This window comes from Triticum aestivum, chromosome 1B (genome assembly GCF_018294505.1).
Source record: "Triticum aestivum cultivar Chinese Spring chromosome 1B, IWGSC CS RefSeq v2.1, whole genome shotgun sequence".
In the NCBI taxonomy this organism is placed as follows: domain Eukaryota; kingdom Viridiplantae; phylum Streptophyta; class Magnoliopsida; order Poales; family Poaceae; genus Triticum; species Triticum aestivum.
Genome location: NC_057795.1, coordinates 66,755,839 through 66,783,642, shown reverse-complemented (window position 1 = coordinate 66,783,642; position 27,804 = coordinate 66,755,839). Strand labels below are relative to the sequence as shown.

At 46.0% G+C, this 27,804-nt stretch overlaps 1 protein-coding gene across 1 annotated transcript; it reads left to right on the top strand.

Annotated features, from left to right (window-relative positions):
- The first annotated feature begins 8,251 nt into the window (after nt 1-8,251).
- On the top strand, nt 8,252-10,445 carry LOC123077252 (uncharacterized). Its single transcript, XM_044499486.1, has 2 exons — nt 8,252-9,938; nt 10,053-10,445. Exon 1 carries the CDS (start codon nt 8,252-8,254, stop codon nt 9,923-9,925), a length of 1,674 nt encoding a protein of 557 aa, XP_044355421.1. The 3' UTR covers nt 9,926-9,938; nt 10,053-10,445.
- The last annotated feature ends 17,359 nt before the right edge of the window (nt 10,446-27,804 follow it).

The following is a 27,804-nucleotide window of genomic DNA, read 5'->3' as shown; positions in this document are numbered from 1 at the left end:
TCTCTTATTTTTGTAAATATGATGAGTTCATCGTTTCTGATTCAGCTTATTATGAAGTAAACATATTTGCAATGACATTTAGAGATTATAGTTGCTTGTGCCATACTTTATTAGCTATGAGTTATAATGGTTTTACCTTGCATGCCAACATGCTATTAAAATGATTATGATGTGGTATGATGGGATGGTATCCTCCTTTGAATGAATTGAGTGACTCGACTTGGCACATGTTCACGCATGTAATTGAAACAAATCAACATAGCCTTCATGATATTTATGTTCATGATAGATTATATCCTACTCATGCTTGTACTTGGTGTAAATTAATTTTAATGCATGTTTATGACTGTTGTCGCTCTCTCAGTTGGTCGCTTCCCAGTCTTTTGCTAGCCTTCACTGTACTAAGCGGGAATACTGCTTGTGCATCCAAACTCCTTAAACCCCAAAGTTGTTCCATATGAGTCCACCATACCTTCCTATATGCGGTATCTACCTGCCGTTCCAAGTAAATTTGTATGTCCCAAACTCCAAACCTTCAAATGAAATTCTGTTTTGTATGCTCGAGCAACTCATGTTACAACTAGGGCTGCCTATATGTTCCATGCTAGGTGGGTTATTCTCAAGAGGAGTGGACTCTGCTCCTCATTCACGAGAAAGGGTCGGTAACCGGGATGCCCAGTCCCATGATCCAAAAAGATCAAAGCAAATCAAAATAATTAAACAAAACTCCCCCAGGGCTGTTGTTAGTTGGAGGCACTCGTTGTTTCGAGCAAGCCATGGATTGATGCTTGTTGGTGGTTGGGGGAGTATAAACCTTTACCATTCTGTTTGGAAATTGCCTATAATGCATGTAGTATGGGAGATACAGCCATCTCATAGTTGTTGCGTTGACAGCAAAAGTATGCCGCTCAAAATGTTATTCAATCTCTATTTTAAAATCGAGCTCTGGCACCTCTATAAATCCATGCTTCCCTCTGCGGAAGGCTTATCTATTTACTTTTATGTTGAGTCATCACCCTTCTTATTAAAAAGCACCTTCTGGAGAGCGCACTGTCATTTGCATTCATTATTATTGGTTTATATTGGGTATGATTTGACTGGATCTCTTTTACCATGAATTACAATGTTTAGTCAGTCCTTGATCTTCAAAGGTGCTCTGCATTTATGTTTTGCGGTCTCGGAAAGGGCTAGCGAGATACCATTTTGTTATATCATGTTATGATTGTTTTGAGAAAGTGTTGTCATCCGAGTTTTATTATTATGGCTCGCTAGCTGATTATGCTATTGATATGAGTAATTGTGAGACCTAAGTGTTATTGTGAGTATGGTTAGTTCATAATATTTGTTGAAACCTAAATGCTGGCTTTGCATGTTTACAACAACAAGAGCAAACAGAGTTTGTAAAAGTTTTTCTTTATCACTTTCAGTTTATCAACTGAATTGCTTGAGGACAAGCAAATGTTTAAGCTTGGGGGAGTTGATACGTCTCCAACGTATCTACTTTTCCAAACACTTTTGCGTTTGTTTTGGACTCTAACTTGCATGATTTGAATGAAACTAACCCGGACTAACGCTGTTTTCAGCAGAACTGCCATGATGTTGTTTTATGTGTAGAAAACAAAAGTTCTCGGAATGTCCTGAAAATCCTCGGAGGCCCTTTTTGGAAAATATAAAAAATACTGGAGAAAGAATCAAGACCAGGGGGCCCACACCTTGTCCATGAGGGTGGGGGACGCGCCCTCCCCCCTAGGCGCGCCCCCCTGTCTTGTGGGCCCCCTAAGGCTCCGCCGACCTCAACTCCAACTCCATATATTCCGTTTCACGGAGAAAAAATCAGAGAGAAAATTTCATCGCGTTTTACGATACAGAGCCGCCGCCAAGCCCTAATCTCTCTCGGGAGGGCTTATCTGGAGTCCGTTCGGGGCTCCGGAGAGGGGGATTCATCGCCATCGTCATCATCAACAATCCTCCATCACCAATTTCATGATGCTCACCGCCGTGCGTGAGTAATTCCATCATAGGCTTGCTGGACGGTGATGGGTTGGATGAGATTTACCATGTAATCAAGTTAGTTTTGTTAGGGTTCGATCCGTAGTATCCACTATGTTCTGAGATTGATGTTGCAATGACTTTGCTATGCTTAATGCTTGTCACTAGGGCCCGAGTGCCATGATTTCAGATCTGAACCTATTATGTTTTTATGAATATATGTGTGTTCTTGATCCTATCTTGCAAGTCTATAGTCACCTATTATGTGTTATGATCCAACAACCCCGAAGTGACAATAATCGGGATACTTCTCGGTGATGACCGTAGTTTGAGGAGTTCATGTATTCACTATGTGTTAATGCTTTGGTCCGGTTCTCTATTAAAAGGAGGCCTTAATATCCCTTAGATTCCACTAGGAACCCGCTGCCACGGGAGGGTAGGACAAAAGATGTCATGCAAGTTCTTTTCCATAAGCACGTATGACTATTTACGGAATACATGCCTACATTACATTGATGAACTGGAGCTAGTTCTGTGTCACCCTATGTTATAGCTATTACATGAGGAATCGCATCCGACATAATTATCCATCACTGATCCATTGCCTACGAGATTTTCACATATTGTGCTTCGCTTATTTACTTTTCTGTTGTTATTGTTACAATCACTACAAAACCCAAAAACATTACTTTTGTTACCGTTACCTTTATTATCATATTACTTTGCTACTAAATACTCTGCTGTAGATACTAAGTTATCCAGGTGTGGTTGAATTGACAACTCAATTGCTAATACTCAAGAATATTCTTTGGCTCCCCTTGTGTCGAATCAATAAATTTGGGTTGAATACTTTACCCCCGAAAGCTGTTGTGACCCCCTACACTTCTGGGTCATCATTCAGTACCCTCGTAGACCGAAAGCGGAAGCGTTAGCACAACGCGGTTGATGTAGTCGTACGTCTTCACGGCCTGACCGATCAAGCACCGAAAGCACGACACCTCCGAGTTCTTGCACACGTTCAGCTTGATGACGTTCCTCGAACTCCGATCCAGCCGAGTGTCGAGGGAGACTTCCATCAGCACGACGGTATGGTGACGATGATGATATTCTACCTACGCGGGGCTTCGCCTAAGCACCGCTACGATTTTATCAAGGTGGAATATGGTGGAGGGGGGCACCGCACACGGCTAATAGATCTCAAGGATCAATTGTTGTTTTTTCTAGAGGTGCCCCTTGCCCCCGTATATAAAGGAGCAAGAGGGAGGGGCGGCCGGCCAGGAGGGGCGCGCCAGGAGGAGTCCTACTCCCACCGGGAGTAGGACTCCCTCCTTTCCTTGTCCAAGTAGGAGAGAGGGGAGGAAGGAAAGGGGGGCGCTGCCCCCCCCTCCTTGTCCTATTCGGACTAGACGGGGAGGGGGCGCGCGGCCTGCCCTGGTTGCCCCTCCCCTTCTCCACTTTGGGCCCATGAGGCCCATTAACCCCCCGGAGGGTTCCGGTAACCCCCCGGTACTCCGGTATATATCCGATAACCCCCGAAACCATTACGGTGTCCGAATATAGTCGTCCAATATATCAATCTTCATGTCTCGACCATTTCGAGACTCCTCGTCATGTCCTGATCACATCCGGGACTCCGAACTATCTTCGGTACATTAAAACACATGAACTCATACTATAACTGTCATCTAACTTTAAGCGTGCGGACCCTACGGGTTCGAGAACAATGTAGACATGACCGAGACACGTCTCCGGTCAATAACCAATAGCGGAACCTGGATGCTCATATTGGCTCCTACATATTCTACGAAGATCTTTATCGGTCAAACCGCATAACAACATACGTTGTTTCCTTTGTCATCGGTATGTTACTTGCCCGAGATTCGATCGTCGGTATCTCAATACCTAGTTCAATCTCGTTACCGGCAAGTCTCTTTACTCGTTTTGTAATGCATCATTCCATAACTAACTCATTAGCTACATTGCTTGCAAGGCTTATAGTGATGTGCATTACCGAGAGGGCCCAAAGATACCTCTCCGACAATCGAAGTGACAAAACCTAATCTCGAAATACGCCAACTCAACATGTACCTCTGGAGACACCTGCAGAGCCCCTTTATAATCACCCAGTTACGTTGTGACGTTTGGTAGCACACAAAGTGTTCCTCCGGTAAACGGGAGTTGCATAATCTCATAGTTGTAGGAACATGTATAAGTCATGAAGAAAGCAATAACAACATACTAAACGATCAAGTGCCAAGCTAACGGAATGGGTCAAGTCAATCACATCATTCTCCTAATGATGTGATCCCGTTAATCAAATGACAACTCATGTCTATGGTTAGGAAACACAACCATCTTTGATTAACGAGCTAGTCAAGTAGAGGCATACTAATGACATTATGTTTGTCTATGTATTCACACATGTATTATGTTTCCGGTTAATACAATTCTAGCATGAACAATAAACATTTATCATGAATAAGAAAATAAATAATAACTTTATTATTGCCTCTAGGGCATATTTCCTTCCGTTGTAGTTTCATTGTCAAGAAAATGGGAGGGGAGTGGGCGCGGCGGCTGGTGGAACAAATCAAACACAGGAAATTTCTTTTTACCAAACCGGCCGGTGTGAGGAGCACTTCGACCGTTTTGCAATTTCAGGTAGAGGAGAGCTTCATATAGTTAGATTTCATAAATAAAAGAAGCTTCATATAGTTAGGGGTCAACTGTATAATAAAATCGGCAACACAAATTTTCTCAAACACCATATAATATTCTGGAACAGATGTTGTGTAAGATCAAGTTTTTATTTTGTGAACTGATAGGATTGAGTATTAGTATTCCCCCGCAAAAAAAGAGTATTAGTAAGTAGGAGTACGTATTTCTTTTAGGCCCACAAAAATAGTATTAATATTAAGTAGGAGTACATATTTCTTTTAGGTATACCGATCTGATGGTTGAAGTGTTCTCGTGCCATTAAACGGTGCGCGATCCAAAGACTATTAATGTTGCAGCTCAAATAAGTTCAACAACTGCGTTATGTCTGGGTGGCTAGCGCGCTGCTTCCTCTGAGCTAACTTATACGCGTTTTTTAGTTCTTGTATGAACTTGTTCCCACCAGGACAAGTTTATGTACTAGAAGAGGTAATAGCACTGCAGGTCCCTAAACTTGCACTGGATGTGATGATTTGGTCCTTGAAGTTGAAAATGTGGATTATTTCATCCCTCAACTTGCTGTGAGGTTTCATATGGTTTTGAGACAACCGAGTCCCATTTTCTGCTGGATTGTTTTGTCTCTGTTTCTATGTTCAACTATCCACTCTGAATTTCATTGCAAGGGAGAAATATCCTGTCTCTCCTTGTGGATATTAACATATTTTTATCTTTGACAAAGATACTAACATAACTTTTTTCCTTGTGGCTGAAACTGTGTAAGATGATTTGATACGCAGTTGGTAGCTCGGTACAAGTGGACGCTGACAAGATAAAGAGCTTAATTTTTTGGGTGGCTCATGATGTTAATATCTCGCACGCCCCTGTCATAATCTTTGGAGTTTTTAGCGGCTCACAATGGGTTCAGATATTATTCTGAAGTCTATTTATCGTCATCTTTTCACCCATCTAGTCTTAATAAGGTACGTACATCATTGGCGCTTCACCGTAAAGCATTTGTTGAAATTTCCTCCCAGATACTTTCAGCAAATTTAGCACTGAGATTAAGACATGTCGATCGTAAAGTAGAAAATGACATACTTGAAAATAGACTACATGTTTTCTGATGTTGGATTCTATATATGCTTGCAAACATTCCTCTGTATGAGTATACCAAAGAATCTCCTATTTTAGAGCTATTAGTGAAGAGTCTTCATTCTCACGTGCTGCAGATATAATCTACTTACGCGCACAAATGTTTGGGAGTATTTTTGAATTTGGGTTTGCTCTTTAGTGAAAATAAACAAATACTCTAATGAATTCTTTGTTATGTCACTGTCATATTAATAGACTCGGTTTTTGTTTTTATTAGTGCAAGTATATCTTTGGTACATTCTTTAGTGTTATATAAAGCTAGGCTAGTAAAGGTACTTGATCACTTCGCACACCACAAACTATCAACATCCTATGCTCTTTTTGAACACCATTGCAGTCACAGTACTGGTTGTTGCGAAACTAGGTCCGGATTTTTGGAATCAATGCCGGCAACTAAGCGGCAGCGTCCCAGGGTAGACAACACTCAATATCATGTTTCATTTGAATGGCTGGATGGTGTTGCACCTAGTTCTGAATTCGCCCGTCAGAGTACCAGTGTGTAGTGTTTGAGAGCTGTTAGTAGATGACATGTGATCATTGTACAGAGAAACCCTAAAGGGCCTGGAAAATGATGCTGTTTTGCAACTTTGCCCGACACACGTTCTGTAGACTCTTTATGCTGCTATATGGTCTGTTGCAAGTATTTGTCACTTGATACATGTGCAGTTTCTCCGTGCCTGAAGTTTCCCTTTCTTAATCCCGGCAATTTGAGGTAAGATCAGAAGGAACTGCGTGTGCATCCATGCTTGTCCACAGGCCATCAGGTCGTGCGCAAATCTGCTAGCAAACCGTTCTGGTCGGTAGTGTTTTGTGCAATGAGACCCAGAGAAGAAATATACCCACCAGTTAACTCAGGTGTAGTAGTGCGGGTTGATTCATGATAAAGACAAGGGGTAAACTGCAAAATGCGCGGCGCTGACCGGCCTAGGCCAGCTGGCTCCACTTGTCGAGTTCTGATTGGCCCTGGACTAAATTTGCACATCCATGACAAGTTGAAGGATGAAATAATTCACTTTTTCAACTTCAAGGACCAAATCATCACATCCATTTCAAGTTTAAGGACCTGCAGTGCTATTACCTCGTACTAGAAGTGGTATGAACTCTTCTGGGTTGAGAGGGACAAACAAAAGCTCTCCTTTGGCGTAGTACTCCATAGGGATGCAGTTGAGAGGGACAGCAGTTGCACGGATGGATAGCTACAGCCGCAAGTCATGCCTACCGGTAAAGTTAGATAACAACAGGCCACACACACACACACACACAGTGAAGTACATTGAGCCAAAGTTACATTGGTTTTATGATGAAGAAGATCACAATTCTTTACAAGTGTTTTCTTGAACGAGCCAAGATTTTTCCAGTGTTGATGGCATGCCATTGTTTGCGCGTTAAACCATGGGCTAGCTAGGGTGCTGGAAAAACGTTTGAAAATATCACTAGAGCGTCACCATTTCACCGCTCATTGCTGGCTTGCTGCCATTTTTCCACCGTTTCATAAAATAGTAGTACTCCGCTATTTCACCGCTGGCGCTTGAGATGACCGGCTGCTGCAGCAGCAGGTGCAGACAGGAGATGAGAGCTGTGGCAGTTTCTACCGAGCTTTGCTTTTGCTTTCTGATGAAACGGATTGCTTCTTTCTTTGTGGCAGACCCCCTTCCCATCTTTTGCTGATGGCAGAAACAAGCCCAGTTGCCTCTGCGGTGATCTGATCCGCAACAGTGCTCCCATGGAATTTTACTTCGTGTCAATCCCCAGCAAGTACGGCTGCATACCACCACGCAACAACGATATCTTTCTTTTACGGTGAAAAACAGTAGGAATGTGATTGACATGGGTGTACATTTTGATTGTGGATTAAGTCGACTGGTATCAGTTTCATGCAACAAATATGATGCTAAAAAAGTGTAAGCTATAAATGATTTGACTGCAAATTCTGGATTATAACCTGGTCGGGTAACATGAAGAGAAGTACTTGATGATAAAGCAAGCAATCTTCTGTTTCCAAACTCAAAGTGGATGGCATTGTACTGTTCATCATAGTACAAGGCCCCAACTGTCAAAATCAGAGGCAGTAAAAGAGGCATCTGCATGGCATTGTACTACCAACGCAAAAAAGAAACTCGAAATAGACAAGAAACTTTTTCCTCTTTCGTTCTGGAAAAGAAAACAACCACCTGCCTTTTGCTCACGTAGGCCTTCCCTCCGTCTCACCCCACAAGACTGCATTTTGGCATATGGCCTCTCTGTTCTTCCCATCGCCTCACCGCTAAACCCCAACCAAACCCCTCCCTCCGCGTCTCCACAGAGCTCCTTCGTCCCCGTCCACGGCCGCCTGCTGCTCGCTCGCTCTCCGGTAAGGGCAAGCCCTTCCCCCTTCCCCCTTTCGACAACAGACGAGGCGAGGACGCGCGCGCTGATCGTTTCTTGCCGCTGCTTGTTTGCAGGGTGGGTGGTGACCATGGCGCCTGCTACTCTGTCGCCGGAGGAAGGAGCGGTCGCCAACAACGTCGGCGAGGGGCACGGGAGCGACGCGGGAACCCCGGCGAGGAGGCTACGGTCCTTGCACCCGGACGTGGCGGAGTTGCTCCAGCGAACCCGTGACCAGCGGACCAGGAAGAAGGCCTCGCCGACGGCGCGTGCGGCCAAGGGCGGGGAGGTGGGGCGCGCTCGGTACGACTACGTGTTCGAGCGCGAGGAGGATGATGAGGCGGGGCTCCCGGCGCCGCCGCGCCTGGTGTGGGCCAAGGTGAGGGGCTACCACTGGTGGCCGGCGCAGGTGTTCGACCCGGCGGACGCGTCGGAGCTCGCGCTCGGGGAGCGCCGGCGGCGCGGCGCGGCCCTGGTCGCCAACTTCTGGGAGCGGACGTACGCGTGGGAGGCCGACCCGGCGGCGCTCCGCCCGTTCCGCGAGGGCTTCCCGCGCTTCGCGGCCGTCGACCGCGCCCACGTCCCGTGCTGGGGCGCCCGCAAGACCATGTCCCCGTTCGCCTCCGCCGTGGACGCCGCGCTGGGCGAGGTCGCGCGCCGCGTCGACTTCGGCCTGTCGTGCGACTGCGCCATCAGCCGCGGCGTCGCCAAGAGGCAGGTGGTCGACAACGCCGGCGTCCGGGAGGGCGCGCACGGGGCCGTGGTGGACACCGCCTTCGCCCGGGACGCGTTCCGCGGCGAGGCGTTCGTCGAGTACCTCTCCGCGCTCGCCGTCGCGCCGCTCGCCGGGGCCGACAGGCTCGAGCTCACCGTCGCCACGGCGCAGCTCAGGGCCTTCACCCGGTGGAGGGGCACCAGAGGCCTCCCCATGTACACGGTTTGCTACGGCATCCGCGACATTGCCGATGGCGCCATGGGGACCACGCCGGCACGCCGTGGCCGCGCCAGCGCCACCGCCAAGAGGGGACGGCCAAGGGGCGACAGTGCCGATGGCAAATGGAAGGACTCAAGGTGCGTCACCTGCGGCAGAGCAAGAGAGAGCGTGGAAGACGCCATGGAGCTGGGGAACTACGAGCCAACCCCACAGCCCCTGTCGCACAAGGCGACCACAAAGATGGGGAAGCTCATGCGCAGGGCCGCACGGCGGATGTCGCTGTCGCCGCCGGTGACCCGCAGAGCCGACCGTGCCACGCCCACGCCCACTCCTCCGGTGAACGCTGGTGTGGGGATGGCAAGGTGCACAAGGGCCGCTGCTGCCGATCATGCCGCTCAGCTGCATGACGTCCCTGTCACCACCGCTGCTCCTCCTCCGGCGAAGCCGCAGAACAAGGACGAGCAGCCCCAGCTGACCGGGCTGCTGCTGAACTTCACCGGCCCCAACGCCGTCCCTCCGGCGACCGACCTCGTCGAGATCTTCAGCCGGTTCGGGCCTGTGGTGGAGGCCAGGCCGGAAGGCTTCTCCGTCGCCGTGGTGATCTTCGAGAGCAGCCTGGATGCCGCGGCGGCGTTCGCGGGCACGGCCAAGATCGGCGCCCTCAGCCCCAACCTCATCAGCTTCCGCCTCGCCTACTCGCTGTCCGCTCCCGCCGCGCAGGTCGATGATTCTCCACAGAGCCCCATGAACGCCGATGAGATGGATCACCTGCTTGATGAGGCTGAGGGAATGGATCTGCTGGACCTCCTGGCAGTCGAAGCTCTTCACTAGCTGGCTCGCTCAGGTTTCTGCTGCTCATCCCTGACAATGTAGTCTTCTTCTTGTCTGCATCATGACACATTGTAGCACTTCCTGTTCTTGTGTTACTCAATGCCAATGCTGTTTATCTCTTTTGCAGGCTATTTTGGATATGAGAAGGCAATGGAAGAGTTTACATGTTCAAATCAAGCAAGGAATTTTTGGATCACTAGGTGATGATAACCTGTAGCAGGAAACATAGTTCAGGAAGTAGTCAGTTGTGTTGCATCCATGTGGGGTGGTGACGTAGTAGCATCACACATCAGTTTCATCTTTTTGGCCTGTCTTCTACTACAAACTGTTGTTTCACTTACGGCATGTTTAGTGAGTTATCTGTGGTGCAAAGACATCTAAGCCGATGATGATTCATATCCTATCTATCCATTTGGACCGTTGATGTATTGCCTGCATTATAAGCTGGGTCATTCGAGCTAAAACTTGTAGCAGAAAGTTGTTTCCATGTTGTGTTCAATTTTTGTCTCAGATGATTACAGCAATCCATGCGTTTAGACAAATGTTATCCATATTACAAGCCTTGGTATTGGTGTATCAGCAGTAATCCAGAGTATTGGTCGTTTTTTTTTCTTTGCCATGAGCTCCTCGGATGTTATTTGACCATGAAAATTTGAATGCACCTGACGGTCTTGGATTCCAGTTATTTTGTTTTTAACTATTGTTTTTGAATTCACTGTCCATGGGCATGTGTGGATGAGCCTCGGCAATTCGTATCATGTTGATATTAATGTATTACCCTATGTAAAAAAGAACTGATATAACATCAACAATTTTGGAGTCACACATTATCATTTCAATAACCTTTGATTATCAAACATCATTAATACATCCATAGTATTGGGGTCGTCAAGGTATTACGTTACAAACTCCTTGACCGCTGCAGTAGCAAATCTAATCATGGCCTTGAGGCATGTGCTCACAGACACCCGGAGATACTCATCCCACTAGTCTAGGGCATAGAAGCATCCTAGTAGCAGCCGTGCACTTCTGGAGACCGGAGAACTCAATGTGGCCAATGGCGTCCCTCTTTAGCTTGAAGTAAGCATCGTAGGCCCTCACACCTTCCATGATGCGTAAGAGTAATGGTTTTCCCATCTAATGTCAGCGCTAGTGGTTGAATAGTGCATTGGGGGCAAATTAGTCCTTATGGGATCAACATTGCCAACTTGCATGCCGATGATTTAGCACTCGGTGTCTCTTTGTTAAACCCTCGAAGTTGAGAACATGTTTTGTTTCTTCAGTAATTGCCATTAGCATCGCTATTTCATTCTCATCTTGGTCATCATTAGACAAAGACAGATTCATGAACTCGGCATAGAAGTAGTCCTCATTTGAATCCATTGCGCTTACTTCAAAGTAAATGAAAGAATGTAAAAAAATTCCACTATAGCATTTGACCGAACACTTATCGGGTGCAGTGACCGCCATGGACGGTGTTGGCAGGAGCGAAGAGTGTCTGCGTGGCAACTGGGTCCGAAGGAGTATGACGGTGGCATAGACCTAGGCGGGAAGGCGGTTGGGTTGGCCGGCGGAGGTCTGGCAAGGCTTGGGAGGCGTCTCAGGTGTTGGTACGATAGTGGCAGGCTCCAAGGGCGTAGATAGAGAGCGGAGGAGGGCCGGATCATGAAAGACTTGGGCTCCTAATGGGGATTTGGGTAGGACAACGATGTTGTAGGGGGTGGGGGGAATGTGGTTACACGGTTACCGAAAAATATCAAGCGGATATTATTTAAAATGTTTAAACAAAATTCAGTTTCAAATTTATTTGAGCTAGCTATTGATTGTCACGAATTCGCTAGTGTTGGCATGGTTGTCTTCAAGCTATTCATTAAATACTAAGGTGGTGAGTTTGTCCCTGCATGGGCGGATTACTTTTACAATGCGGTATATATTTGTTGGGGAACGTAGCAGAAATTCAAAATTTTCCTACGCGTCACCAAGATCTATCTATGGAGAAACCAGCTACGAGTAGAAGGAGAGTGCATCTACATACCCTTGTAGATCGCTAAGCGGAAGCGTTCAAGTGAACAGGGTTGATGGAGTCGTACTCGTCGTGATTCAAATCACCGATGATCAAGTGCCGAACGCACGGCACCTCCGCGTTCAACACACGTACAGCCCGGTGACGTCTCCCACGCCTTGATCCAGCAAGGAGAGAGGGAGAGGTTGAGGAAGACTCCATCCAGCAGCAGCACAACAGCGTGGTGGTGGTGGAGGAGCGTGGCAATCCCGCAGGGCTTCGCCAAGCAGCATGGGAGAGGAGGAGGAGGAGAGGCAGGGCTGCACCAACGAGAGGAGAAGTTCTCATGTGTTGTGGGCAGCCCCAGGCCCCTATTTATATAGGGGAGAAGGGGGCTGCGCCCCCTTTAGGGTTTCCCACCCCCTAGGGGCGGCGGCCAGCCCTAGATGGGTTTTGGGGTGCGGCCAAGAGGGGAGGGGAGAGGGAGGCGCACCAATATGGGCCCTAAGGCCCATATCCCCTTAGGGTTTGCCCCTTCTCCCCTTCTAGCCGCATGGGCCATGGTGGGAGGCGCCCTAGCCCACCTAGGGGCTGGTGCTCTCTCATACTTGGCCCATGTATGCCTCTAGAGCATGTGGCCCCACTTGGTGGACCCCCGGGACCCTCCCGGTGGTCCCGGTACATTACCGATATCGCCCGAAACCTTTCCGGTGACCAAAACAGGACTTCCCATATATAAATCTTTACCTCCGGACCATTCCGGAACTCCTCGTGACGTCCGGGATCTCATCCGGGACTCCGAACAACATTCGATAACCACATACAAGCTTCCTTTATAACCCTAGCGTCATCGAACCTTAAGTGTGTAGACCCTACGGGTTCGGGAGACATGCAGACATGACCGAGACGTTCTCCGATCAATAACCAACAGCGGTATCTGGATACCCATGTTGGCTCCCACATGTTCCACGATGATCTCATCGGATGAACCACGATGTCAAGGACTCAATCGATCCCGTATACAATTCCCTTTGTCTAGCGGTATTTTACTTGCCCGAGATTCGATCGTCGGTATACCGATACCTTGTTCAATCTCGTTACCGGCAAGTCTCTTTACTCGTTCCGTAACACATCATCCCGTGATCAACCCCTTGGTCACATTGTGCACATTATGATGATGTCCTACCGAGTGGGCCCAGAGATACCTCTCCGTTTACACGGAGTGAAAAATCCCAGTCTCGATTCGTGCCAACCCAACAGACACTTTCGGAGATACCTGTAATGCACCTTTATAGCCACCCAGTTACATTGTGACGTTTGGTACACCCAAAGCATTCCTACGGTATCCGGGAGTTGCACAATCTCATGGTCTAAGGAAAAGATACTTGACATTAGAAAAGCTTTAGCATACGAACTACACGATCTTTGTGCTAGGCTTAGGATTGGGTCTTGTCCATCACATCATTCTCCTAATGATGTGATCCCGTTATCAACGACATCCAATGTCCATAGCCAGGAAACCATGACTATCTGTTGATCACAACGAGCTAGTCAACTAGAGGCTCACTAGGGACATATTGTGGTCTATGTATTCACACGTGTATTACGATTTCCGGATAATACAGTTATAGCATGAATAAAAGACTATTATCATGAACAAAGAAATATAATAATAACACTTTTATTATTGCCTCTAGGGCATATTTCCAACAATATTGTATGCCCAAACTCAGTGCAAAAAGTATGCAACACCCTAAGGTTTGCATACTTAGGACGGTTGCACTAGCCAGCAGAACATAGTTGCTTCTATGTCATATCAGCGTTTCATTCCAAATGTCAGGACCGTGCGTTTTGGAGGGTGATTTGGTGAGGTCAACTTGCAGTATGTAACAATTGAGTTCCGATGAGTTTGAAGATGGCACCATTGGCCCAATAGAAATTTTCTCCCTAGAAGCTTACTTGGCACAACAGAATACTGTCAACAACTTTGCTACACAAATAGCTACAGATATTCATGACGCACTAGGAGCTCTAAGTACTAGGCGTCGGTCAGCCCCTGGGACATATATTCATAGGAAGGGAGAATTTTACAACGAACTTCTCATAGAAGATTACTTTTGTGATAATCCTACCTATCCTGGTTACTACCTCCGTAGAAGGTTCCGTATGAGAAAAACCCTCTTTCTACGCATTGTTCAAGCTCTTGGTGAGTGGTCTTCCTACTTCACTCCAAGGGTAGATGCCCTAGGTTGTCCTGGCCTACCATCTTTACATAAGTGCACAGCAGGTGCAACACCCCGAGAATCATGCTACAATAATCTCTCCCTAATGGTGGCCATGTCATCATGATTACTATGCTAATTGCCACTTACCTAAAAATCAAAGTCAAATAATTAAATTTTCAAATAGTAAAATAAAAATGTAGGCCAGGTTGAAAATATTCCCTAACTATTTGTCATGAATTATCCAACATATTTTGATTTAATAAAATGTCCCTAACCTATAAAATAGAGCAAGCAACAATTAAATTGACCGTCTCAATTTAAATAAATATCTAACCTTTTCAAAATAAGTTGTAATTTTGTGTGCTGCCTTAAAATGTTGCCTAGTATTTATGTGCTAAATGGAACATTTAACAAAGTTCATTTGTTAGCTAAAATAAATACAAAACAGAGATAAAATAGATAACAAAAAAGGAAAAGGAAAAACGAAAATAAGCTATTGTTGGACTGGGCCTCTAAGTGAACAGGGGAGGCCCAGCCCAACCGGGTTGTCTCCCACCTCCTGCTACGGAAGCAGGGGAGGCCGTGGCGGCCATCCCACGGCCATCCCCCGACCCTCCCTAAGGATAAGAGCAACGCCCAGCCCCCCCTCTCTCTCGGACGAACCCTAATTCCCCTTTCCCCCTCGCGCTCTGGATCGAGCCGTGCCAACACTGCATCGCCGTGCTGCCGTCACTACCCACTACAAGAAATATGCTTAATTCTGACCTTCTCTAACAACCCTGGGTTCAATAGTCATAAATCTATGACCATTTTGAACCAATTGGTCGTACGCTGTGTGGGAGGGTCCAAATGCTAAAACATAACGACAATTTTGATTAAAAAGGTCGTAGCTTTCTACATGAAATGGTCATAAGCAAAAAACACTGGTTTACTTCACTATTAGTACTCGATTACAACCAATCTAGATGGTCATGTCTGCTAATTTGTAATGCCTGCAATGACCGGGCGTCCACCTCAGCAATTTTGCCTGTGTGTCATGTCCATGTGTCTGCCACCCAAGCAGTTTTATCTATGTGTCATGTCCATGTGTCAATTTCCGTTTACATTTCTCTATGACAGGTGGGACCCACCACAAAACTGACATGCAGGACCCACCATCGACATGACACGTGGGCTCACCAAACTGACATGCCGGACCCACCATCAACATGACATGTGGGCCCACCAAGCTGACATGCAAGACCCGCCCAAATGTGAGACGGACAAGTGACCTGACAAGCGCTACTGTAAAACTGGAAAAAAAACATGCGTATACCAAAGAAAAACTTAAATGCGCATCCCAAAGAGGGATTCGAACCCGGGACCTACCTGCACGAACCTACTCCCTCCGTCCAGAAATACTTGTCATCAAAATTGATAAAAGGGGATGTATCTAGATGTACGACCATGCCACCATATTACTTGTCATTCGAAACTGCACTCGCCTTATTTTATAATTTTTTTTGAGGAAGCCTTATTTTATAAATACCCTTGTTTCCTGGACTTGGGCTTCGGTCATCGGAAGCATTCCCTTTTTTTTCTTTTAACTTTGTGGTCCGCCGAGTGGGCCAACGGCCCATAGCCTATTAAAAGGTATTTTAAGTTGGAACACGTGTGGTTTCATTTTCTGTTTTTATTTCTTTCAAATAATTCGTGATTTTAAAAAGATCAATTGTTTTTTAAAAATGATTTTTGGTAAAATGTTCCTGAATAATAGTACTTCTTGGTTTAAAAAATGTTCATGATTTTGAAAAAATGTTAGCATACTGAAATAATGTTCGTGAATTCGAAATAAAATTATGTGAAATAAAAAAGGTTCATGATATTTTCTTAAAATATCCACAAAAATTATCATGAATTTCAAAATATGTTGATCGATTGAAAAAATGTATTCATCGAAAGTCTTCATAATTTCTTCACAAACTATTTCCATTTTGTTTCTTCAGTTTTGTCAGTTTCGTCAGTAGTTTCAGGTTGTTTTCTGTCAACGAGTTTAGCTCGAGTTAGTTAGCGCCAAGAGCGAGTCTAGCGCCCCCTCTGATCGCTCGTGGGATGGCACGAGTGCCATGATCGGTTTACTTGAACTGTTTGGTTCACGACTTCGCAATTTGATATCACTGATGCACATTGGAAGAAAATCTCACATCACACAAGATTAGAGAATTGGAATGCTTTTTGTTTTATTTGCTTCAAGTATATTTCCAGTAGTACATCACAACACGGAGCTGTTTGTTTGTATTACTGCATCACGTACACATCTAAGATCAGTATGGAAGGCTGATTTGATTTGATTCAGATGTGACATCTCTGTCTGCACTTTCAGACTATTTTCCACTTGAGTAAGTCAGCTTCAGAGTTTCAGCAAAACTCGGATGTAGAAGTTTTATTTATCAGTTATATAAATGTTATTGAAGTCATTATTTATCAGTTTGCTGCATACAATCCATGAAGGTGGATTTATTATATTTTACTGTGTTATCGCCATTAGAACAGATCTACAAACTCCTAAGTTTGAGCTGTTTATTCTCACTGATCAATGTGTATGCATGGTCTTACTGTAGCTCTAGAAGAAGGAAGTGAAGTAACGATGAAGCTTCAGGTGGCAAGAGTTATAAAATGTAATAATTTGGAGGTGCAAATTTTTGTTCTGAAGCTAGAAAAGAAGTTGTAATCCGCCAACGCATTGGAGGTGCAAATTTTTTATTTTTAGAAAAGTCCAATTGTTGGGACACAGATGTAATCCGTCAACGCATTGGTGTCAAGATATGTGTGTGTGTGCGAACTTTATTTACTGACACCATGTTTTTCTGGGATTTTTTTTAAGAAAAAGGTGCTCTGGGTAATTGTAGTTCAAGGCACTGATTTATAGTATTGCCATATAATCTATGTAATTTTGATGTCGATGCTTATTTTGTTAGCTACCTTTGACGGGTATACTTTAGAACTCTGGGATGATGATTGCAAGCCCAAGCATAACCGTATGAATTAGGAGTTTCTGTACATAGAAGATGTAACTGAAACTCATCAAGCAACTACCAGAAAAATGATAAAATAAAAAATGGCGCGGCATGGCGCGCATTTCCTTCTCGTTATAATTAAATTTCCAAGATCATAATAAATTCATATTAACTCGGAAATAACATTTTTTTGCGTATAATATATCAAATTGTTCACAAATAACATTTTTTTGTATCCTTCTAGTTATATTTAAACTACCATTTATTTTATTTTTTCAATTTCTTATGCCGGGTTCAAAACGCAATCAAAAATCCGGATGAGGAGGGGAACTTATGGAATTATGTTGTTCTTGATGAGGCACATTTTCAAGATGATAAGAGGTGACTTCTACAATGATGCCGATGGCGATGATGAGGGGAACTTATGGAATTATGTTGTTCTTGATGACACACATTTTATCAAAAAGCCCGACACATAGATTCCAACGAATATCTGAAATAAAATGTGTCCAAAAGTCTTGGGTGATAGGGATGAGTAATTATCTTGCCCTCTAACGTGTGGTCCAATTTTCCAACAAAGTTTGGTAGTTTTTTCACAAAAAATTCCATTTTGGCACTCAAAACATGAAAATACTTCTTTTGTGCAAAGAAAATCGGCATTACAAATTGTGATTTAATAATGAACCAATAATATGTGAATTCACTCGATTAGAGGTCAAATTTTCATAAAAATATGACTTAATTATAGGTCAGATTTTTAGCTCCAAATCTCCTCCCGCTACTATCGAAACCTTTCCCGCTCCACATACGAGGGTATTTTTGTCACAACAGAACACAGCCACACGCCCACACCGTACGATATGAGGGTATTTTCAGCAAATAATTCAGCCGCACCGCACCATACCACTACCTCCATCTAAACATTTTCCCCAAACTCCTCCCTCCCCTCGAACCCTAGCCGCCCCTGCCCTCCCCTCAAACCCTAGCCGCCCTTGCGAGTCGAGGCCAATCCAGCGCGCTCAGGGCATCTTCAGCCGTTGGCCCCCCAGGGGGCGTCTAAAAGCTCCGCCTGGGGGTGAGCCGGCGCAAAAAATGGCCCTGGGGGCGAGTCGGTCCCCAGCCGTCGGCCCCAGGGCCGTCCCCAGGCGCGTATTAAAAAAAGGGCCGTTCGATGAAGTTATGATAAAAAGTAATTAAATTTCGGCTAAACATGGCAAATTTCAGCGAAATTCGCGCATTTTCATTACATTAACCTAATCTAAAAAAGAAAGGGGCTGAAGTCGTCGCCGCCATCGTCGTCGTCAGCCTTCTCCTCCTTGACGCGGGCGCCCCTGATGGACCCGGCGTCGCCATGGCGGACTGGCGGCGGCGCGTCGTTGTCGTCGTCGTCGCATAGGACGACGACCCCGTCTTCATCGCGGCCGCGTCGGCGCTCCTCGAAGCGGCGCAGGGCGGCGCGCTAGCGCTCCTTCACCTTCTCCTGGCGCGCCTTCTCCATCGCAATGGAGTCCTGGCGCGCCCATTCTAGGGCCGCGTCGTCGTCGTCGAACTCCGCCTTCACTGGCGCCAGCCCCGGCTCCGTCTTCACCGACGCCAGCCCCGGCTCCGTCTTTGGCTTGACGAAGCGCGGAGGAGCCGACGAGGAGGAGGCACGCCGACCGCCCTCGTTGATGACGATGCCGGTGCTGCGAGTGCGCCGGCCGAGCGGCGACTCCGCAGCGGGCTTGGCCTTGATGCCGAGCAGGGCCGGAGTGCCGGAGGAGTGCGATGAGGATCGGGAGGAGGAAGAGGAGGAGGAGGACCCGAACCTCCTTGGCGCCCATGGCCCGACGCGTCGGTGCTGCGCCGGGGGGTACGCCAACGGCGGGTCGTTGCCGCCCTCGAGGTACGTGAGCACGCCCTCGAGTGTGCGGCCGGGGACGCCCCACCAGAGGTGGCGCCCCTCGCTGTTCTGCCGGCCGCCGACCACCGGCGCGCCGTTGGTGGACGCTAATCGCTGCTGCTGGCGGCGCACGAAATACGCCGCCCAGGCCGCGTGGTTGTCGGCGGCGTACTGGGGGAGGGAAAGTTGGTCGTCGGTGAGAGACGCGCGCACGATCTCGATCTCCTCGGCGAAGTACTTCGGCTTCGCCACGGCGTCGGGCAACGGGGGAATGGGCACTCCCCCGGCGCTGAGTCTCCACCCCGTTGGCCCGGTGCGCATGTCCGGCGGCGCCGGGATGTTCGCCTGGAACAGGAGCCAGGACTCCTATTCGCGGAGCGAACGGCGGCCGAAGCCGTTGGCCGCCGCCTCATCTCCGGGCAAGCGTTTTGCCATGGCGACGGCGGGGCTGGGCGGGCTCGGGAGAGGCTGGGCGGCGGCGCACGGGAGAGGCAGGGAGAGGGAGGGGCCGGACGGCGGCGAGGGGTGGGGCTGGTGTGGGCACAGGCGAGTGGAGGCCGCCGGCTTTTATAGCCGGGCCGCGCCCGTGTGTACGCGTGCGAGGGAGGGGAGGCGTCGGCGCGCCATCCCGTGAAGCGCCGCCCGTGAGGAATCAATGGCAAGGCTGACCGGCGGCAGCCTTGCCATTGATTCCCCGCGGGAACCGAGACCGTTGGGGGAAGATGAGGCGTCGAGACGCTGACGCGGCTGGCCCGCATCTTTTTCGCGCCGAAACAGCTTGCCCCGGCGCCCCCGGGCGCCCCCCAGCGCACCGGGTTCGGGCTGGGTCCGCCGGCGCTGTTTTCGGCCCAAACTGACGAAAATCGGGCTCCTGGGGCGCGATTGGGCCGTTTTTTCGGCGCCGGCGCGAAAAAATCGCTTGGGGAGGCCTTCCTAGGGCGCGGCTGGAGCTACCGGTGGGGCGGTGCGAGCAGCGGCCGGTCCAGCCACCGGCGGGGCGGCGCGACCAGCGGCCGGTCCAGCAACCGGTGGGGCGGCGTGAGCAGTGGCCGGTCCAACCATCGGCGGGGCGGTGTGACCTTGACCTCTCCAGGTACGGGCCTCTGGCGCCTGTGCTTCCCTGCTCCGGTGGTGCTTCCCCGCTCCGGCTCACCGAACCCAACAGCACACTCCACCACCACATCTCTCTCTCTCTCTCTGCACCACCACACTCCACCGTTTCTCACTGTGTTTTTTATGTTGTAGTGAAGGTTGCAGAGGTGAAGTGGGTGCCGTTCAGCCATCCTCTCACGACCATCCTCACGGAGGTGCCCAAGTACAAGCAGACCATCCTCTCCTTCCTCCCCCAGGTAACTTCATCTTCTGCTTCAGTCTGTAAATGGAGTCACTTCATCTTCATCCCATAGCTTGCTGCTTTTACTGAAGAAAAGTGGTGTTGCGGGAGCCTAGACAGCTCTGCAATAGTAGACTCGTGATATTACGTGACCACGCAGCTCTAGTTCTGCAAGTCCCCATTGAAAATTCCAAATTAACATCAGTTCTGCACTGGCTATTAATTTAAATATTTAATCCTATTGCCACACTTAATTTCTGGAAATTTCATGAACTGAACAACTGAACTTTAAATGTATTTTGTTTTGCACTTGCTCTCAACTGAACTTTAAATGTGTAGGCTACAGCTTGTGTGTGACTGATGTCGATGACAAGTACTGAAGTGCTTGTGTCTAGATACTATTATATGTGCAACTATTTATCTACCTTTCAAAGCATCTGCCCACTTTATATTTTTAACTTGTAATTGCTATGATGCTCCCTAGGCCATTAACTCGTCCAGCAAGCAAGGCAAGTAAACCAGGCAACAACCAAGCTGACTAGCACCATTCCAATTCCCGTGAGATCCACTGACCAAGATGACAAGGAGCAAGAAACTTGCAGGTATACAACTTGTTTGTTTAGTGTGTTGTTTGGTTTTCTATGGACGTGAATTGTGCTTTGTATAGTTTCGTGCCTAGCTAATGTTTGTAACCTATTAACCGAAATTTACGTCTTCTAGGATTGCTAATAGTTCGCTCCTGATATGTACTCTGTATAAAAAACAAAATAAAATAGTTCGCTCCTGATTTGTATTTGTATTCTAGGATTGCTAAGAAACTCGCAGCTCAGTTTTTTGTGTTGTCTTGCTTCTCCTATGCATTTCAACCATTCAGTCTTACAATTTTATTTTTGTTCATGTAAAGAAGCACCAACTACTGAATACGAGAAGATTAGGGCTAAAAATATGACGAGGAACAACTGCATATTCCAATCAATTGGCATCGATGCATTAGGTATGATGGTTAGGAACTCAAATCAAATGGAGCAAGGTAGTGCCATAACCGATGGGGACTCAGCTTCTGCCATAACACAACAAGGCTCAAGCTCTGAGTACAGTCCTGACGATGAGGTCATTGAGGAGGATGAGGTTGATGATATTGTAGTGGAGAAGGAAGATAAGGTGCTAATTCCACCTTTGTTTTTGAGGGATGGGGGCTATTTGTATGCTGTACGTGCTTCCGTGCTTTTACTAGTTCTGGAAATACATTTATTTGCATGGGATCTAATAGTTGTCTTTTTTTTTATAATGCTTTGAAGGTTTCTAAGAAGGCAAGGAAGTCGATCAATAAAAAGACTAAGAAGAGTTCTGATAAACCTTCTGAGATGGCTCCAGGAAAAACAAGGGTGATTGCTCCAGCCTCAGGAGGCTCAAAGAGCGTGCTACCTGGTTTGAACTTGGATGAACATGAATCTGCTCGAGTCACTAGGCAGAAAACAAAGCTGTCTCTAACCAACCATGAAGAAAGCCCCGTGCAAATGGATGTAGGAAGCCCAGCAAATGTGGATGAAGGAAGCCTCCATGTGCATGTGGATGTAAGAAGCTCGATGCACGAAGATGAAAGAAGCCTGATGCATGGGGGTGAAGTAAGCCTGATGCAGATGGGTGAAAGAAGCCATGTCCCACCTACTCTGTGCACAAATCAGCCAATTGAAGTTCCCGATTTCTCTAAACAACAACTTGACCAACAACGGAAAAATGGACGTTGAAGGCAAGTAATAATAACACATGATCAGTTATGAAATCATGAAATGCAAACTTGATTTATATTAACTGTATGAATGTATTTTTTTCAGCTACTCCTATTGTGGATAAGTGCAGAATGGGAAAGGGCTTGAAAGACTCACTAAAGAGTTAGGCTCTAAGATTATCATCCAAGTGGCTGACGAGAAGAAACGCCCGGACAAACCAGCACAGGCTGCAAAGCTTGCATCCTAGGGTGGGGTCGCTGCGAGCCACCATCTACCACTCCTTCCCCACTTCAAGGAGTACAAGGCCAATGAGCATCATATCGGCTATTTCATTGGGATCGTTGTATGTTTATTCTTTCTTGGCCAATTCTGATTATTTCTGTTCACTTGTTATATCATTCTAAATTGCGTCCTTGCATTATATGTTATGTACTCAGATCAATTTTGATATGGACACCCGTTCAGATGCCGTGAAGGATGCATGCACTGACATTCTCAAGACCGCGTTGAAGAATAGGCGCCACCATCTCAAGAAGAAGCATTTTGACAATGTACCAGCCAATCTAGTCAAATCTCTTGATAAGGATGTGACAGATGCGGAGTGGCAAAGGCTGGTCAAGATGTGGTCTACCCCAAGACACAAGGTATTCATACTGTAGTTCTAACTTGAGAAGGATTTCATTGTGTTTATGTTTACCATTGTGCTTGTTTTATCTTGCCATGTTCATACGGTAGATATTTAGTTGGTATAATAATGCGCTGATTGTCATCATACTTGGTCATTGAACAGACTCAGAAAAACACATGATGTTTGAAGATAGATATGTTTGTCTTTATCTCTACCTTTCTTTACTAAACATCAGTTGTGCTGCTGGGAGAGATGATGATGACATTGATTTGCATGCTATTATGGCTGCATACAGTTTTGAACTGCAACTTGGATTGCAATCTTTAGGAGCCTTTAGGGCATCTTCAATGGTGAACGCTTGCTGAGGTGCTTACACAGTGGAAAAAAAGTATTTTTGCCTAACGCCTATGTAGGAGTCCATCCCTCCAACACCAGGAGCAGTCTATATATGCCTCATTGATTAAAAAATGAAAATGAAAACAGAAGCGTTCGTTCTCCACAACGCTGGTAATGAAGCGCCCATGTTGAAAACTAGAGCAGGCTCTTAGAAATTGTACTATTTTGTAGCGTCTAGGATAGCGCCGACGCCTAGTTACTTTGCATCGAGTGGAAAAAATGCTGGAGCGCTCGACGCTTTCCACGGCATCAATGCAAGCGAGATTCCTCGTCTTGGGTGGGAATCGGGCATAACGGCCGGGAAATCAACCCTGTCATTGATTGTTAGTGTCTGCATTGTAAATGCCTTTATGGTTGCTCCATTAATTCTCATGTTTCTTTTTCCATGGTAGGAAACCTGTCAGTCGAACAAGGAGAACCATTCCAAAGTTAAGTTCCATCAGAAAACTGGTTCTCGCTCCTACATTTCCCATGTGCATGCTTTGGTAACGATCTCTCATGTTTTCATTTGCTACTACAGTTATTCTTTCGATTGTTTCTTATGTTCCATTGTGTCGTGAACATTTTCAGAAAGAGGCTCGTAAGGGTGAAGAGTTGACTGCGTTTGATCTATTCAAGGAGTATCACAATGGCAAGAAGACTGGTTTCTATGAGCTAGTTACGAAGGCGATAGTAAGTTTCTAGTATTCTTTTCCGTGTTGATGAGGCTTGTTTACCTCATCCTTGTTACACTTGATTACATTATATGACTTCTGCTCAACAAATTTGATAGAGATGGTTTGTTCAAAGTAGTATAGTATATGATTCATGTTTTGTTATAGTTTGTTTGTCCCAGTCCTCTGTTGCATTGCATATTCATTTGGGTACTGGAAATGCGACAATATTCATGTAAGTTTAGTTCTTGTTGCAGTAAAATAGGTATTGCTTTGTCGTTGGACACTGGTAATTAAGAGAGAGTGTTGTATACTCTTTGATTATTTTTCTAGTGATTTCCTGAAGCATCTATCCTCACAGCTTTCGGAGTGGAGAAACTCTATCATTTCATATAAGATCTGAGTGAAATGTTTAGGACTTGTGGAAGTGGATTTCTCTGATATTTGTATACTTTACTAAAGAAACAACATATGCGCTCCTGAAGCGTGCTCATTTTTCTTCGCTCCATGTTCCCATTTAAGCTAAATAGAGGTGCACTTAGTAGCCTAATTTAAATTTTAACAACGGTTTGTTGTGTATGCTTACCTGTTTAATAAACCTGGTGCCATGCTTCTTTCATGTAGCTGATAGTAACTTGCAAAAAAAGTGATTCCCAAGGATGATTAATTCTGCTTGCCTACTTCAAAGTTTTCAAATAACTACTAGTTAATTAGTAGCATGGAGACTGGATTATTATTTAGTCAACATTCTTGAATAGTTTGCTTATAAAGTTTCCTAGTCATTCAGAACCAACTGCAATGACATGTGTCACTACAAAAAAAATACACTTCCGTGATGATACGTGTTTGTCACAGTAGGTCGCGCTTTTTGTCATGCATGTACATCCATGACGATTTTATGACAGAATCAAGATAGTCATACCTGTACTGTCGTAGAAGTGTTCCATGACATTACCAAAATTATCATCACGGAAGTGTCCACTTCCATGACGATAAATCGCGCGTCACAGAAGTGCTTTCGTCAAGGGTTATCGACACGTGGCATCCACCATAACGGAACGCCGTTAAGTTAACATGTCGGGTTTTGGATCCGATAACCTATTAACAGCCCTGACCAATGGGGATTTTCCACGTGTAAAATCATCATTGGCTGGAGAAAACACGTGTCGGCTCATCGTTGGGACAGATGTCATCCACTCATTGGACAGAAGGCCTATGATACATCGACATGTGGCACGACCCATCAAGTTTAAATGGACCGGCCCAACTAAAGGCCCACAAGATTTTGCGGACCATAATGGGCCGGCCTAGCTAAAGGCCCATGAGATTTTGTGGACCATAATGGGCTGGCCCAGCTAAAGGCCCACAAGATTTCGCGGGCCATAATGGGCCGGCCGAGGTAAAGGCCCACAAGATTTTTGTGTGGCATAATGGCCGGCCCAGGTAAAGGCCCACAAAATTCTTGCAGATCATAATGGGTCGGCCCAGCTAAAGGCCTACGAGATTTCGTCGACACTAATGGGCCGGCCCAGCTGTAGGCCCACAAGATTTTGAGGACCCTAGTAGGCCGACCCATTAACTGGATGCCATGTTTTGGGCCAAATGCCGGCCCATATTTGATCCGGTCCAGTAATGGCCTGCCACTTTTCGGGCCTAATAATGGCCCATATGAGATACGGTCCGTTAAAAGCCTCCCATGTTCTGGGCCAAATCACGGCCCAGATCAGGTCCGGCCCTTTAAGAGGCTTTGGCCTCAATCATGGCCCATATCAGATTCGGCCCGTTAACTGAACGCTATGCTTTTGGGCCCACTTGCAAAAGGCCCATTTAGTAATTCGGCCTGATATTAGTTTCGGCCTGTTAAGGGCCCGTTTAACATTTCGGCCCCATATTAATTTCGGTCTATTAAAAGCCCGTCATATAGTTGGGCATAACTACGGCCCGGTTTGCATCCGGCCTGCTCGCAGCCGATATCTGATTGGGCCAAACAAGGACCGAGACAATTTTGGCCTGTTAAAAGCCCGTGATTTGATTCGCACAATCATGGGCCGGGGTCCATTTCAGGCTGCTGCCGGCCCGTGAGCTGTTCGGCACGTTTCAGGCCCAACCTACTTCTCAGCCTCCTAAAAACCCATTGAGTTTTCTTGCAAAAAGAGGGCAGGGGGTTACTCGGCCTATTAAAGGCCCGAATCTACTAGTGGGCCAGTTTGACGGGGCCCATGATGCGGATCATACATCGTGATTGCATGACGGCCCAATTATGTACCGTAATTTTACGGTTTGGCCGCTTTACTGCGAAGACAGGATATATATATACAGTAGAATAACTGCAGCATCGTGAATAAGAAAAAAACCTAGACTATACAATAAAGAAATCACGACATATTATATCCACTGGGCATCAAAGTTTGCCACTATGATAATAAAGCACAAGCAGACAGCAGATTACATACACTGGACATCAAAGATCGCCACCAGTGCAAATAAACACGCCGACAAAATAATATACAAAACCGACAGCACTCCAATAGAGTTCAAGAAAGGTTAGCCCTGCTGGCGAGCTGCAGCGCAAGCACCTGAGCAAGATGATGAGACTGCGCTTGTTCAACACTTATATCTTCCTCACTCTGAAAGATAAACAAGCAGACATATGACAGGTTTTGCACATAAAAGTATCAGTGCTGACAATTCATCACATTTCTTACTGACAAATAAAGTGACACAGTTTAAAAATGCATTAACACAATATGGTATTGTTCAGGTCAAGACATGGCAGGAAATGACATTGTGAAGGAGTTGACAGCTTCACGACACCACTGGATTACAGATCAAGAACTCATAAGTATCAATGGTTAGTGTGATGTCAATTTATCCCATTTCAGATTGGCAAATAAAGAGTCGGTTTAAATAATAGTAGAATGATATGACATTGTTCATAGTTAAGACATTGCAGAATATGACATTGTGCTGTAGTGGGTAGGTTCACCACACCACTGGATTACGGATGAAGAACAGAAGCATACATGCAGTGCAAAAGAAGATCACTTCCTCTGTATAGTTTAATTTACATGGTATGAAGAAGGAACTTGGTTGTACAACTGAAAACTTAAATTGAGAAGGACAAACTTTTGTTTATGAACTACATAATAAACTTTAAACATGCAATTTGATTCAAACACCAAAAATAAATAGCTTTTGCAGTCATGCCTAAGCAAATATACACAACAATGTTTGAAGGCTTGAGAAGGACAAACTTATATTATTGGTGAAGACAGGCTCTATAAAACCCTTGTCCATGCTGATGGGGGGCAATTCAAGAAGTTTACCACAGAATCTTCTTCATAAGCATTGCCTTTATTCTACATTTTGTTAAGAGTATATATAGATGTGATAATATACGAAAAATGGAGAATATTTAAGATAAGATGAAGAGTGATGCTACATAACCAAGTAGCTATAAATGTATGTGCAACGATACAGGCAAAAGGCACAGCCAAGAGCAATGCACATCTAAACTTCTTCAGTACCAACCTTATGATAAGAGTAAATATATATCTGATGTGTAGAAAATGGAGGGCAAAGGAAAATAAGCTGCAGAGTGATGGTACATGAACAACTACCTATGAATATAAGTACACTGATAAAGGACAACATGTACTTACAAGAACAATGCAGAGCTAAAAAAATTCATTGGCATTGGATATATTCTACCCTAATGTAACCATTCATACAGATCAGATAATTTGGAGCGAACAATTGATAAGCAAGCTATCATGCACACTGCTGTCACATAATAAACTAGGTATGTATGCAAGTATAGTGATACAGGACAACAGGTACTAACAAGAGCAAAGCAGCGGGTAGCATATTTGTGATATCATGTCGTTCTTTTCAAACCGGAATTCTTCTTCGAGCAGATTTCCTGCAAAAAAGATCCGTAAGGCACATGCAGAAAAGTAGAAGTTCAAATTCTCATGTGATTTCATAGACAGTACCTCATCCTGGGAACGAGAACAGTGCATAATAAGGTTTTT